Source organism: Pipistrellus kuhlii, unplaced genomic scaffold (assembly GCF_014108245.1).
Source record: "Pipistrellus kuhlii isolate mPipKuh1 unplaced genomic scaffold, mPipKuh1.p scaffold_m20_p_12, whole genome shotgun sequence".
Taxonomy (NCBI): domain Eukaryota; kingdom Metazoa; phylum Chordata; class Mammalia; order Chiroptera; family Vespertilionidae; genus Pipistrellus; species Pipistrellus kuhlii.
This window is the reverse complement of record NW_023425427.1, coordinates 25,504,207-25,518,354: the sequence shown is the minus strand read 5'-3', so window position 1 is coordinate 25,518,354 and position 14,148 is coordinate 25,504,207. Positions and strand designations below refer to the sequence as shown.

Here is a 14,148-nt window from a genome sequence, read left to right as displayed (position 1 = left end):
AAAATATTTAAATATTTCAATTTTATTTTTAATAATCTTTTTTAGGAGCTGTGGTCTTGAAGAACCTTGAAATTAAAGAAAATGCCCTGGTAGGTTTTGACTGTAAGAAATTGGTTGGTGCATTTATAGACTTTTTCCTAATTTACTTTGTTACTTTAAATCATTTAATTTTGAGAAAAATTTTTGAAAATAAGTTTTGTAAAATAAATTTTCTCTTTTAAAAGCACAAACTGGCTAATTTTCTCCATATAAAAATACTTCTAATGTTACTTTCTATATGATGATTATTTTTTAGAAACATTTATTAAAGTATAATTGATCTATATGTTTTTATTTTCCCAGTCATCTTCAGTATTTTATACCATTTTAATCATTTTTTTTTACTATAGAATTGAGTGGCATTAATTACAATTAATTACATTTACAGTGCTGTGCAATCCTGATCAGTATCTGTTTCTAAAGGTTTTTCATTATGCCAAAGGGAAGTTTGTAGCCATAAAAGATACAACTTCTTAGACTTCCCTATAGACCCTGGTAACCTCCAATGTATTTTCTATTAATTTGCCTATTTCAGGTACCACCTATAAGTGGAATCATGCTATTTTGTCATTTTTCTGTCTGGCTTATTTTACTCATTGTAATTCCTTCAAGGTTTATCTATGTTGTAGCATGTTTTAGAACATCTTTCCTTTTTATGGCATAGTAATATTCTATATGTATATGAATTTTTTTACTCATCTGTTGATGGTCACTTGGATTGTTTCTGTCTTTTGGCTTTTATGAACAATGCTGGTATAAATATTGACATACACATATCTATAAATTTAAGCATTGAAGGTAAAGGGAACGTGTAAGTAAACTTTAAACCCTTTAAATAATTCTAGGAAGAAAAAAGTAGTCATCTGTTGTGTACTAATAATTTACATCTGTGTATTTTTTATAGAGTCAACTGGATGTACCATTTAAAGTTAAAGTTGGTTATATAGGTAAGCTTTGTTTATTTGTATGTTTCCTTTCTGGACATGCAACCAGAATAATATGCTTAGTATCCTTATAATGTGATATTTTTATTTTTTTAATATATTTTATTGATTTTCCACAGAGTGGAAGGGAGAGGGATAAAGAGCTAGAAATGTCCATGAGAGAGAAACATCAACCAGCTGCCTCCTGCACACCCCCTACTGGGGATGTGCCTGCAACCAAGGTACACGCCCTTGACTGGAATCAAACCCGGGACCTTTCAGTCTGCAGACCGATGCTCTATCCACTGAGCCAAACTAGTTTCAGCATAATGTGATATTTTTAGTGTTTTAGAGCATTAATTGAAAATAACTGTGTGTTTTTATCTAGATGGAGGTTAATTTTATGACAAAAATATGCGGTCCATATATACTTTGGCTAATATGTATGAAATTATATGCCTTATTAGATGTTAAAAATGAGTTATTTGAGAGCCATTGTGTTACTAGAAAGCATTAACCCCTCAGTGTTTTAGGTTTCTCACTAGTTATCTTTGCTATATTCTGTTTGCCCATTTGTATGTGGTATAAGGAGTAGGGTCTAGGTCAGCCAGCATAGCTAGGGATCTATCAGAAACTAAGTTTCTACTCTGGAAGTTTTTCTAGATTGCCCTGAATATTGAGCTAGTTCTTGACCTGTATTATTTTTCTGGTGCTCATACTTTACATTTTTTCCCTTTATTAACATTGAATTTATTGGGTTGATACTAGTTAACAAAATTATAAAGATTTCCAGTGCATAATTTTATAACATATCATCTGTACACTGATGTGTATTGCTTGAGCAAAAACTAATTAGAATATGATGTTTTAAAATGCTTAATAAAAACGTGTGTTTGATTTTTTAAATTATGTTGGTTTATTGTTTTTTAACTTTATTGTTTAAACTAGAGGCCCAGTGCACAACATTTGTGCATTGGGGTTGGGGGGAGGGGAGGTTCCTGTGCCCTCTCACAGTCAGGACCCCTTGGGGGATGTCTGCCTGCCATGGAGGTAGGAGAGGCTCCTGCCACCGCCTCTGTGCTCGCCAGCTGTGAGCCTGGGTTCTGGCTGAGCAGCGCTCCCCCTGTAGGAGTGCACTTGACACCAGGGGGCAGCTCCTGGGTTGAGCACCTGCCTCCTGATGGTTAGCGTGCATCACAGCTACTGGTTATTCTGCTGTTTAGTTGATTTGCATATTAGCCTTTTATTATATAGGATTACTGTTAGTTTGAATAATTTTCAACTATTTCCCATAATACCAGATATATTTGTGTGTAATATTCTTATGGTGATAATCATTCAATCTATATTTTTGTACATACATTCCTGCACTGCGTAATGACATTTTGATTAACAATGGACCACTTATATGATATGGTACTATAAAATTATAAGAAGCTGAAAAATTATTACTGTCATAGCTGTTGCAACTCAAGGCTTTACTGACATGATTGTGGTAGTATGGGTGTAAAACACACCTATTGGACTGCCAGTATAAAAGTATGACACATAAAACTTCATAAAGACAATAAATGGATTGTTACTATTTTATGTACTTATTATAGTATACTTTATATTTAAAACATTTAAATTCTCACCTGAGAGTGTATATTTTTGTGTGGCTTAAAAAATATTTTTATTGATTTTTTTTTTTTTTTTTGAGGGAGAGGATATCTTTTTTATTGATTTTTACGAAGACAGGAGGGGGGGGAGAGAGAGAAAGAAACATCGATGTGAGAGAGAAACATCAATCATTTGCCTCCTGTACACACCCTGACCAGGAATCGAACCCACATTCTTTTGGTGTATGGGATGATGTTCAAACCAAATGAGCCGCCTAGCCAGGACTATACTTTACATTTTTATTGTTATTTTAGAGTATACTTTTTCAACTTAAAATACAACATTTGCTGTAAATCAGCATGCTATGTTACTCCGGCAGCAGCCTCATATGTCTCATGTTCATATGTCAGCAGCCTCATATATCTTATATTATTCAGGCTCCTGATTACATTATTTTCTCTTGTGCTTGATTTAATTTTGTGTTGTTTTGTATAGTAACCTTTTGTACAGGTTTGTAGCCTAGAAGCAGTAGGCTATACCAGTGGTCGGCAAACTCATTAGTCAGCAGAGTCAAACATCAACAGTACAACGATTGAAATTTCTTTTGAGAGCCAAATTTTTTAAACTTAAACTTTATAGGTAGGTACATTGTTATTAACTTAATTAGGGTTTGTGGTATTTTGTGGAAGAGCCACACTCAAGAGGCCAAAGAGCCACACGTGGCTTGCGAGCCGCAGTTTGCCGACCACTGGGTTGTACTATATAGCCTGGCTACAAAGTAGGCTAGACCACTGAAGTTTGTGTAAGGGCACTCTATGATGTTAGCACAATGTCAAAAATCACCTAACGATGAATTTCTCAGGATGTATCCCCATTGTTAAATTGTGTGTATAATCTCTTCACGTGAAAAATAAACACTTAAATAAACTAGGTAATATTTTTTAAAGTATAAGGAAAGTACTTCATACAGAGATTTAGAGCAAAAATGGGGATATTCTGTGTTATAATAAAAAGGATTGTTGGTTAACGGAAGAATATTAGTATGTTTGTGGTACAGATAGATGGCCATAAATAGAAACTTATAAATATTTAGGATATTATTTAGTAGATTTTCCAACAATATTGATTGATACAAATAATTTCAAATTTTCACCACAAAACCTTATTTTTTGTTGTAATCTTTTCTAATTCTGTCAGAAAATAAGCTGATAGTAAATGTAGTTTAAATGAATTTTTTGTTTTTTTTCTTTTTTTTTAATGTAGGTAATCTTAATCTTAAAATTCCATGGAAAAACCTCTATACTCAACCAGTTGTAGCTGTACTGGAAAACATTTATTTACTCATAGTGCCTTCTTCTAGTAAGTCAAATTTTAAACATTATAATTTAAATTACTCTTTTTTGTAGATGGAAAATCTTTATATTTTATTTATTCAAAATATTTTGGGGGAATTTTTTGTGATTTTTAAAATAAATACATTTGGTGGTAGGTAATTGAATTAAATTGTTTTTCACACTAAGTTTTTACAGACTTGGAATTAGTGATTATTTTCTTGTATGTTTTTTTGAATGAGTACATTTAAATTTATGGTAATTAATATTCTCCCTTTTCATGTTTCCTTTAGTAATAAAATATGATTTTTTAAAAGAAGAAAAGCAACTTTTGGAAGCAAAGCAGCAGGAACTAAAAAGAATAGAAGAAGCCAAACAAAAAGTAGCTGATCAAGGTAAAGAAAACAAAGAAGAATTGAAATAATAAATGGGGAAAAGAAAAATATTGTTCACAATTGAATATTATTTTTATTTGGAAGCACTGAGATTACTTAACAAATATGAGAGAATCTTATTACATGGGGCATTTTAATGTACTTAATGTGTTTTATCATGTTTATAAAAATTCTTTCCTATTAGACATTTATCTTAGGGCAAATAATATACCTAGCTTATAAGGGAAGGGTTAGTTTTTAACTTCAATAATTAATTGGATCAAGTATGTTTTCTTATCTTTCTAGCCTTTTCCTTCTTATTCTCCGTATAACAGGTCTTTTGCATATGCTGAGTTCCTTTATATATTTATTCTTTTCCAAATCTGTTTATTTATCCTCTGGCTTCACATCCTTTCCTATTCAACATAGACCAAATGGTCCATTACTTCAATCCCTCCTTTGTTGGTAGAAGAGATGTCCTGCAGAAATCTAATTCCTTTCCACTTGTGCTGCATGAAGCAGCTGCATGAAGCAGCAGCAGCTATTTTTACTCAGACTCTAACTTCTCCCTTTAGTGAATCTTTCTTCTTAATATGCAAATGTACTGTAGTTTTTCTTATCTTCTAACATAAAGTCATTTTCCTAACCTAGTCATGTGTTTATCTTCTCTGTCCTTCATTTAAAAGTCAAACGTCTTAAAAGTAAGATAGATATATACTGATTTCACTATCCTTGCCATACATTAATTTTTAAAAATAAAAAATATGACCCAATATTAAATTTTTACCTGTTGACAGTTCTTTCATATCTGTGTGGTCATTCATATCTACTTATTCTCTGGGTGTTTTTTTTTTTAAATAGTAACTTTTTTTTTTTTAATTCTTTATTGTTCAGATTATTACAGATGTTCCTCTTACCCCTCCTATAGCTCCCCTCCACCTGATTCCCCCACCACCACCAAAGGCCCTAACCTTCCACCTCTGTCCTCATCCATGGGTATAAGATTTTTGTCCAATTTCTTATCGCACCCTCAGACCCCCTATCAACTGAGAATTGTCAGTCCACTCCCTTTCTATGACCCTGATTCTATTGTATTCACCAGTTTATTTTGTTCACCAGATCTTTTATTCACTTAATTTTTAGATTCACTTGTTGATAGATGTGTATTTGTTGTCACTTTGTTGACCATAATTTTTATCTTTACCTTTTTCTTCTTCTTCCTCTTCCTAAAGAATACCCTTCAGCATTCCATATAATCCTGGTTTAGTGGTGGTGAACTCCTTTAGCTTTTTCTTATCTGTGAAGCTCTTTATCTGACCTTCAATTCTGAATGATAGCTTTGCTGGGTAGAATAATCTTGGTTTTAGGTTCTTGCTTTCATCACTTTGAATATTTCTTGCCACTCCTGCATAGTTTCTGTTGAGAAATCAGCTACAGTTGTATGGGTGCTCCCTTGTAGGTAACTATTTTTCTCTTGCTGCTTTTAATATTCTCTTTGTCTTTCGCCCTTGGCATTTTAATTATGATGTGTCTTGGTGTGGTCCTCTTTGGATTCCTTTTGTTTGGGGTTCTGTGCACTTCCTGGACTTGTAAGTCTATTTCTTTTACCAGGTGGGAAAAGTTTTCTGTCATTATTTCTTCTAATAGGTTTTCAATATTTGTCTCTCTCTCTTCTAGCACCCCCATAATTTGGATGTTGGTATGCTTGAAGTTGTCCCAGAGGCAATCTTCATATTTTTGGTTTCTTTTTTCTTTTTGTTTTTTCTGGCTGGGTATCCTTTGCTTCCTCATATTTCAAATCTTTTGGTTTGATTCTTGGAGTCCTTTAGTCTACTGTTGAATTTCTGTATATTATTCTTTATTTCAGATATATATGCTTAATTTCTGACGGATCCTTCCCCCCCCCCCCTTTTTTTTTCATTCTCATTAAGATCCTTAAAGGTCTCATTAAGTTCCTCAGAGGTTTCTAGAAGATTCTTGAGTAACCTTATTACTGTGGTTTTGAACTCTGTATCCGGTTATTTGCTTTCCTTCATTTCTTTCATTCATGAGATGTTTCTTTGACCCTGCATTTTGGCTGCTTCCCTGTGTTGATGGAGTGGCTTTATATGGTAGGTGACCTATTGGGCCCAGTGATTCAGCCTCCCCAGTCACCCGAGGGGGACAGTCTTGGTGCTCCTCTTTGTGGGCTGAGTGCACAGTCTTGTTGTAGTTAAGCCTTGATTGCTGTTGTTACACTAGGAGAAATTGAACTCCAGGCCAATTGGCTGTGAGGACCCACTATGTCTATAATGGAAGAACTGCTGTGCTAGAGACACCCTTATGGGGAAGGACTTGCTTCAGTGGGGCTTTGGTGCTCCCTGAGTCTGCCTCTTGAGTGTGTCACTTATGGATGTGAGGAGTTGAAATCTGGTGTCATCTCACACTGACCACTAGGTAAACTGGCTCCTGGATCTCTAAGGAGTTGCAGGTCAGTTACTGTCTGAGGCCACCCAGCAGGAGCTACAGCAAGATCTGCAGATTTCTCCTCTTTACTTGGGGTTTGGAAGTTTTGGAGCTGACCCAGCTGCAGTTTGTTAGGTTAAGATGCGATAGGGCAGGCCGTTCATATGCAAAAGCTGCTGCCCTCAGTTTGGGTGGGTTTGTAAATTAGGTGGGATAAGGTCTCAGGGAATCACCAGGATGTTGCAAATAGCAATGGCTGCAAATCAGCCCTCTCTGTGTCTCCGCATTTCCATGTCCCTGGGGCCCGGCCCCAGTGCAGTAAACAATGATTCCGGTGCGTACCTCTGCAAGAGGTCCACCTTCACTTTCTGACCCAATGGCAGACAGTCTTGCTTCTCCCCATTGGAGTCTGAGTCCTCAGAGTCTCACTTGAAACTGGATTTCAGAGCAGTCGGAGCTTGTATCTTTCTTTGGATTGAAAAAAACAGCGCACCCGGTTGCCAGCCCAATTCTCGCGCCCCCGTACCTCTGCTTTCTGTACCTGTGCATGTCCTACCCGGTCTTAACACTCTTTTCTCTTTCCTTCTAGTTGTGGAACTTCTACTCAGCCAGCTTTCCCATGGTTCTGGGTGATAGACATTTTGTCTTTTAGTTGTAGTTTTGGTATTGTTGTGAGAGGCAGCAAGTATAGGTATATACCTTATGCTGCCATCTTGTTTTTTTTCTAAATAGTAATATCTTAATGGCAATGAAATGGTATCATATAGTGTAGATTTGCACTTCCCTAAAAACTAATATTTGAGCATTCTTTTATGAGCTTACTGGCCATTTATATATCTTGGGAGAAATATCTATTCAAATATTTTCCCCATTTTTAAATTGTGTGTTTTTTTTGGAGGGTATGTGGTCAGAATTCTCTGTATTCTGAATATTAATCCCTTATTAGATATGTAATTTGAAAATTTTATTCCTAGCATCTTTACTCTGTTGATAGTCTACCAGGCCCCAAATTTTAAAGTTTTCATGAAGTTCATTTTGTCTGCTTTTCTTCTGTTGCCTGTGTGTTTGATATCATATATAAGAAATTATGGTCAAATCCAGTTTCCTATGTTTTCTTCTAAGAGGTTTTATAGTTTTATTTCTTACAGTAAAATCTTTAATCTAAGTTCATTTTTGTATATTGCTAGATAACGGTCCAACTTCATTCTCTTGCATATGAATATCTGGATATACAGTTTTCAAGCATCGTTTCTTTAAAAATACTGTTCTTTCCCATTGGATAGTCTTGGCACTCTTCTAAAAAAGTTAGATTTATTTCTGGGCTTTCTAGTTTATCCATTGGCTTATATGTTCTTTATGCCAATACCACCCTGTTTTGATTACTGTACTTTTGTTAGAAGTTTTGCAATTAGGAAGTGTGATTCTTTCAGCTTTGTTCTTCCTTTTCAAGATTGTTTTGATTATTTGAGATTCCATATGAATTTTATGATGAATTTTTTTTTCTCTGCAAAAAAATGTCATTGATATTTTGATATGGATTGTTTTGAATCTGTAGAGTCCTTTGGGCAATACTGATGTGTTAACAATATCAAATCTTCCAATCCATGGATATGGATGGCATGTCCTTCTACTTATTTATGTCTTTTAATCTTTTCCTAAGTATTTTATTTTTTTTGATACTATTATAAAGGGAGTTATTTTTGTTATTTCAGATTATCCATTGCTTGGAAATGGATATGCAAGTGATTTGTTTGTGCTGCCTTTGTACCTTCCTACTTTGCTGAATTAGTTTATTCTAACAATTTATTTTTGTGTGGAATTATATAGGGTTTTCTTTATATAAGATAATGTTATCTGTGAATAGAGATAATGTTATTTTTTTACTTTCCAATTTGTATGCCTTTTATTTATTTTCTCTTGGCTAATTACTCTGACTAGAATTTTCATACTATGTTGAATGGAAGTGGCAAAAGTGGGCATCCTTACCTTTTTCCTGAACTTATATGTAAAGCTTTCAGACTTCACTATTGAGTGTGATGCGAGTTTTCACCTGTGACCTTTATTATGTTAAATTAGTTTCCTTTTATTGCTAGTTTATTGAGCATATTTATTATGAAAGGGTATTGATATTTGTCAAATGATTCTTCTTAATCGGTTGAGATGATCATGTATTTTTTCTTTTATTTTGTTAATATGGTATATTAAATTGATTTTCATATATAGAGCCATCCTTGCATTGCAGGAATAAATTATATTGAGTCATTGTGTGTAATTCTTATAATGGGCTTTTAATTTTTATTTGTTAACATATTGTTGAAGATTTTTGTGTCAATATTCATTAGGGATATTGATCTGTAATTTTTTGTGGTATGTTTGTCTTGCTTTTGTGTCAGATTAATGCTGATCTCTTATTGAGTTTGGAAATACTCCCTTTTCTTCAGTTTTTTGCAAGTATTTGAAAAGGATTGATGTTCTCTTTTAAATGTTAGGTAGAATTCACAAGTGAAGCCATGAGGTCCAGAGCTTTTTTTTTTGTTGAGAGATTTTTTTATTACTGGTTTGATCTATGAATTATATGACTATTCAGATTTTCTGTTTCTTTGTGATTTTGCTTTGGTAGATTTCGTTTTTCTAGGAACTTGTCCATTTCATCTGGTATTACAATTTGCTAGTAAAATTTTTTTCATACTATCTTATAATATTTTTTTTATTTCTGTAGAATAAATAGTAATGTTTCCACTCTCATTTGTGACTTCAGTAATTTCAGTCTTCATCTCTCTTTTTTTTTAAAATATATATTTTATTGATTTTTTACAGAGAGGAAGGGAGAGAGACAGAGAGCCAGAAACCTCAATGAGAGAGAAACATCGACCAGCTGCCCCCCGCGCATTCCCCACCGGGGACGTGCCCGCAACCAATGCACATGCCCTTGACCAGAATTGAACCCGGGACCCCTCAGTCCGCAGACCGATGCTCTACCACTGAGCCAAACTGGCTTTGGGTTCATCTCTCTTTTTTAAATCTAATCTAATACACACACACACACACACACACACACGCTAGGAAAAGATAGCTTTTATTGGCATTTTTAAGTGGAGGAAATAGGGGTAGTAACTAATGGTTATTAAAGGCATATTAAAAAATTAGGAGCCTCAATTTTTTATTCTTTCTTTTCCCCTGGAAAATATTGAAACTGGAGATAGTAAATAGGTTTTAGAAAAAGAAACATCTGATGAACTTCCTTCATCCTTGCTGTAAAGGAGAGAGGGTAATATCTTATATCTTCTTACTTTGTATTCATCAGTAGAATCATTCAACTATTTTATACACCTAATCACAGACAACTTACGATGTTATCTCTAATTTTAAGGGAGATTCCATCTTCACTGCTTTCTCTAGCTTTTTTCATATAAGCCTATTATAATTCTTACATAATAATCTTCATTGTTGTCCATATCTTTATGTACTCAGATATAATTAACAGAGAAAAGTTTATAAAATTTAATGCCAATAAATTTTGCAAGGTTGGCTTTAGTTTCACTGAACAAGAAATTAGTTTTTGAAAACTACTCAGTTGCCTTTGAAAATCTTTTTCAAAATTGGGAGATTTTTGAAAAGCAAATATACAAATGTAGATTTTTTTTCTTTAACAAGGTTAAAATTTATATTACCTTAATATGTGGATATTTATAGAATGTACTTTTCATTCAAGTTTAAAAAGGAATATTTGCAATTCTAGAAAAACTCCTGGTGGAAAAACAAGACACCTTTACAGAAAAATTAATTACTCAGATTATAAAAAATCTTCAAGTGAAAATTTCCAACATCCATATTCGTTATGAAGATGATGTAAGTATTTTAACAAATGAATCTTGTTTTTATATTTATATATTTATTCCACAGTTTATGGAAATCTGTTCTGTAGCAGCCCATCTATTAGCAACCCACAGGTTGAAAATGGCTGCTGTAGAGCTTAAGACCATCGGAAAACAAAGATATTTACATTACAATTCATAACAGTAGCAAAATTACAGCAACAAAAATAATTTATGTTTGGAGGTCACCACAACAGGAAGAACTGAATTAAAGGGTCGTGGCATTAGAAAGGTTGAGAACCACTGAGATACTTGGAAGTGAAGGAATAAGGCTGAAAATGACATGACCTTTCTTTTCTATAACTGTAGTTGTAATTTGCAGTCTTTACTGCCTTAGTTACAATTCCCTAAAGTATTCAAACATCAGATAATGAAGGAAAATGCATATCTTAATACATGTGATAGATGGGATTATGAATTTAGCTATTATATGGTTTCAAGACACTTTAAATTATACGATATCTCCTGGAGAGAGCACTGGTCTAGAAATCAGTAGAACAAGATTTAACTAACTGACCTTAAATAGATCATGTATTCTCTCTAAAACATGTAATAATTAGCTTCTCATAGTACTATTATGAGGGTCAATCATTTTTTATAAACTTTTTTTTATAAAGTATAAAATTTGCAGATGTGTTATTATTTTAGAACACTAACACATTGATGCTTAATATTTTAATTAGTATGTATCAGGAAAAAATATAGAAATAAAAGTTCTGGAAAGCATTAAATGTTTTTGAATGTTTGAAGTTGCATTCTGTAATGTAAATTTTGTTTAACTACTATCGATAAAAATCTGAGAAAAATGTACTGTGTTTCCTCTTTAGATCACAAATCAAGAAAACCCACTGTCATTTGGTATTTCTCTTCAAAATCTCAGCATGCAGGTACGTTGTTTAAAAATAAATTTAATTATATTTAATTGTGTAGTTAAGCTACAAATTGCTATTCATTTAGGCATGCATCAGAAATAGATGTCTATATAGAATTAGTACCTCTAGTATATGGATTGGATTGCAACTGAGGATAGGTAATTTCATATTTAAAAAAATGGTTGATAATCAAATCCTAGTTAAAATACGAGGGCCTATTATTATTTGCTAATTATTGATATTTGATACCTTTTTTAAAATTTAAAATCTATCTCTTGTTTTTTAAATATATTTTTATTGATTTCAGAGAGGAAGAGAGATGGAGGATGGAGAGAGAGACATCAATGATGAGAGAGAATCATTGATTGGTTGCCTCCTGCATGCCCTACACTGGAGATTGAGCCCACAATCTGGGCATGTACCCAGATTGGGAATCGAGCCATGAGCTCCAGATTCATAGGTTGACGCTCAGTGTTCAACCTTTGAGCCATGTTGGACAGGCCCATTTATGAGAAATTTTTAGGAACTTTGATAAGTCATGTAAAGCATAAAGAAACAAACTACCATGTCCTCACCATTATTAATAATGTGGAATACTGATAAAAACTCCCAGCAAAGTGGGAATAGAGGGATCATACGTCAACATAATAAAAGCCTTAAATGATAAACCTACCACCAATCTCATAATCAGTGGGCAAAAACTAAAACCATTTCCCCTAAGAACAGGAACAAGGCAGGGATGCCTGCTTTCACCACTCCTGTTCGACATAGTACTGGAAGTGCTAGCCAGAGCAGTCAGAAAAGAAGAAATAAAACGCATCCAATTGGAAAAGAAGAAGTATAACTGTCATTATTTGCAGATGACATGATATTATACATAGAAAAGCCTAAATACTCCATAAAAAAATCTACTAGACCTAATAAGTGAATTCAGCAATGTAGCAGGATACAAAATTAACACCCAGAAATCTATGCCTTTTTTATACACTATTAATGAATTCACAGAAAAAGAAACTAAAAAAAAAAAATCCTATTTACCTTTGCAATAAAAAAATTAAGATATATAGGAATAAATTTAACTAAGATATATAGGAATAAATTTAACTAAGATATATAGGAATAAATTTAACTAGAAATAAAAGTTCTGGAAAGCATTAACTAAAGAGGTAAAAGACCTGTACTTGGAAAACTATAGGACATTGAAAAAAGAGAGAGGAAGACATAACCAAATGGAAGAATATACCGTGTTCATGGATTGGTAGAAACAACATCATTAAAATGTCCATACTACCCTAAGCAATTTATAGATTCAGTGCAATCCCCATTAAAATACCAATGGCATAGACCTAGAACAAACACATTGAATAAAAAAAGACCCTGAATAGCCACTGCAATCCTGAGAAAGAACGAAGTTGGAAGGATCATAATACCAGATATCAAACTGTATTACAAAGCCACTGTTCTCAAAACTGCCTGGTACTGGCACAAGAACAGACATATAGACCAATGGAACAGAACAGAGAACCCAGAAATCGACCCAAGTCATTATGCTCAATTAATAGTTGACAAAGAAAGCAAGAGCATACAATGGAGTCAAAACAGTTACTATTTCAATAAATGGTGTTGGGAAAGTTCGACAGGTACATACAAAAAAAAAAAAAAAAAAGAAACTAGATCACCAACTTACATCATACACAGAAAATAAACTCAAAATGGATAAAGGACTTAAACAAGGAAGTGGGAAAACCATAAAAATCTTAGAAGAATCCATAGCAGCAAAATATCAGACAAATGTCATAGCAATAGCTTTACTTCCTACTGGTGCTAGGACAGTGGAAACTAAGAAGAAAATAAACAAATGGTACTATGTCAAAATAAAAATCATCTGCACAGCAAAAGAAACCATCAACAAAAGAACAAAAAAGCTCACTGTTTGGGAGAACATGTTTAACAATGCTATCTCTCATAAAGGTTTAATCTCCAAAATTTATAGGGAACTCACACAACTTAACAAAAGGAAGATAATCTAATAAAAAATGGGCAAATGACTTAAGTAGACCTTTACAAGAGAGGACATACAGAGGGCCAAGAGACATATGAAAACATGCTCAAAGTCACTAATCATCCGAGAGATCCAAATCAAAACGAGAATGAGATACCATCTTACACCTGTCAGAATGGCAATCATCAATAAATCAACAAGTGCTGTAGAGGATGTGGAGAAAAAGGAACCCTCATGCATTGTTGGTGGGAATACAAACTGATGCAATCTCTGTGGAAAATAGTATGGAGTTTCCTCAAAAAGTTAAAAATGGAACTCCCATTTGACCCAAGAAATCAGAAACACCAGTCAGAAAGGATATATGCCCCCCTATGTAAATAGCAGCACAATTTACAATAGCTAAAGTTTGGAAGAAGCCTAAGTGCCCATCAGATGATTGGATTAAAAAACTGGTACATCTACACAATGGAATACTACACCACTATTGAAAATAAGGAACTTTTACCATTTGTAACAGCATGGATGGATGTGGAGAGCATTATGCTAAGCAAAATAAGCCAGTCGGAGAAAGATAAATATTACATGATCTCACTCATATGTGGGATATAATGAACAACATAAGTCGATGAACAAAAATAGATCCAGAGACAAAACAAACAAACAAACAAACAAAAAAAAACACTGA

The 14,148-nt window shown here is 33.6% G+C and overlaps 1 protein-coding gene across 7 annotated transcripts in view; it reads left to right on the top strand.

Annotated features, from left to right (window-relative positions):
- VPS13A (vacuolar protein sorting 13 homolog A) overlaps positions 1-14,148 on the top strand; it is a 170,303-nt gene that overhangs the window by 15,246 nt on the left and 140,909 nt on the right. For all 7 annotated transcript variants that reach the window (XR_006741281.1, XR_006741282.1, XM_036433730.2 and 4 more), the window contains exons 2-7: positions 46-89; positions 944-986; positions 3,828-3,923; positions 4,189-4,290; positions 10,454-10,563; positions 11,417-11,476. Coding sequence is in view for 5 of the 7 variants with exons in the window: in XM_036433730.2 (XP_036289623.1) it covers positions 46-89; positions 944-986; positions 3,828-3,923; positions 4,189-4,290; positions 10,454-10,563; positions 11,417-11,476 (455 nt within the window). In the remaining 2 variants the exon portion in view is untranslated. The remainder of the gene's footprint in view (positions 1-45; positions 90-943; positions 987-3,827; positions 3,924-4,188; positions 4,291-10,453; positions 10,564-11,416; positions 11,477-14,148) is intronic.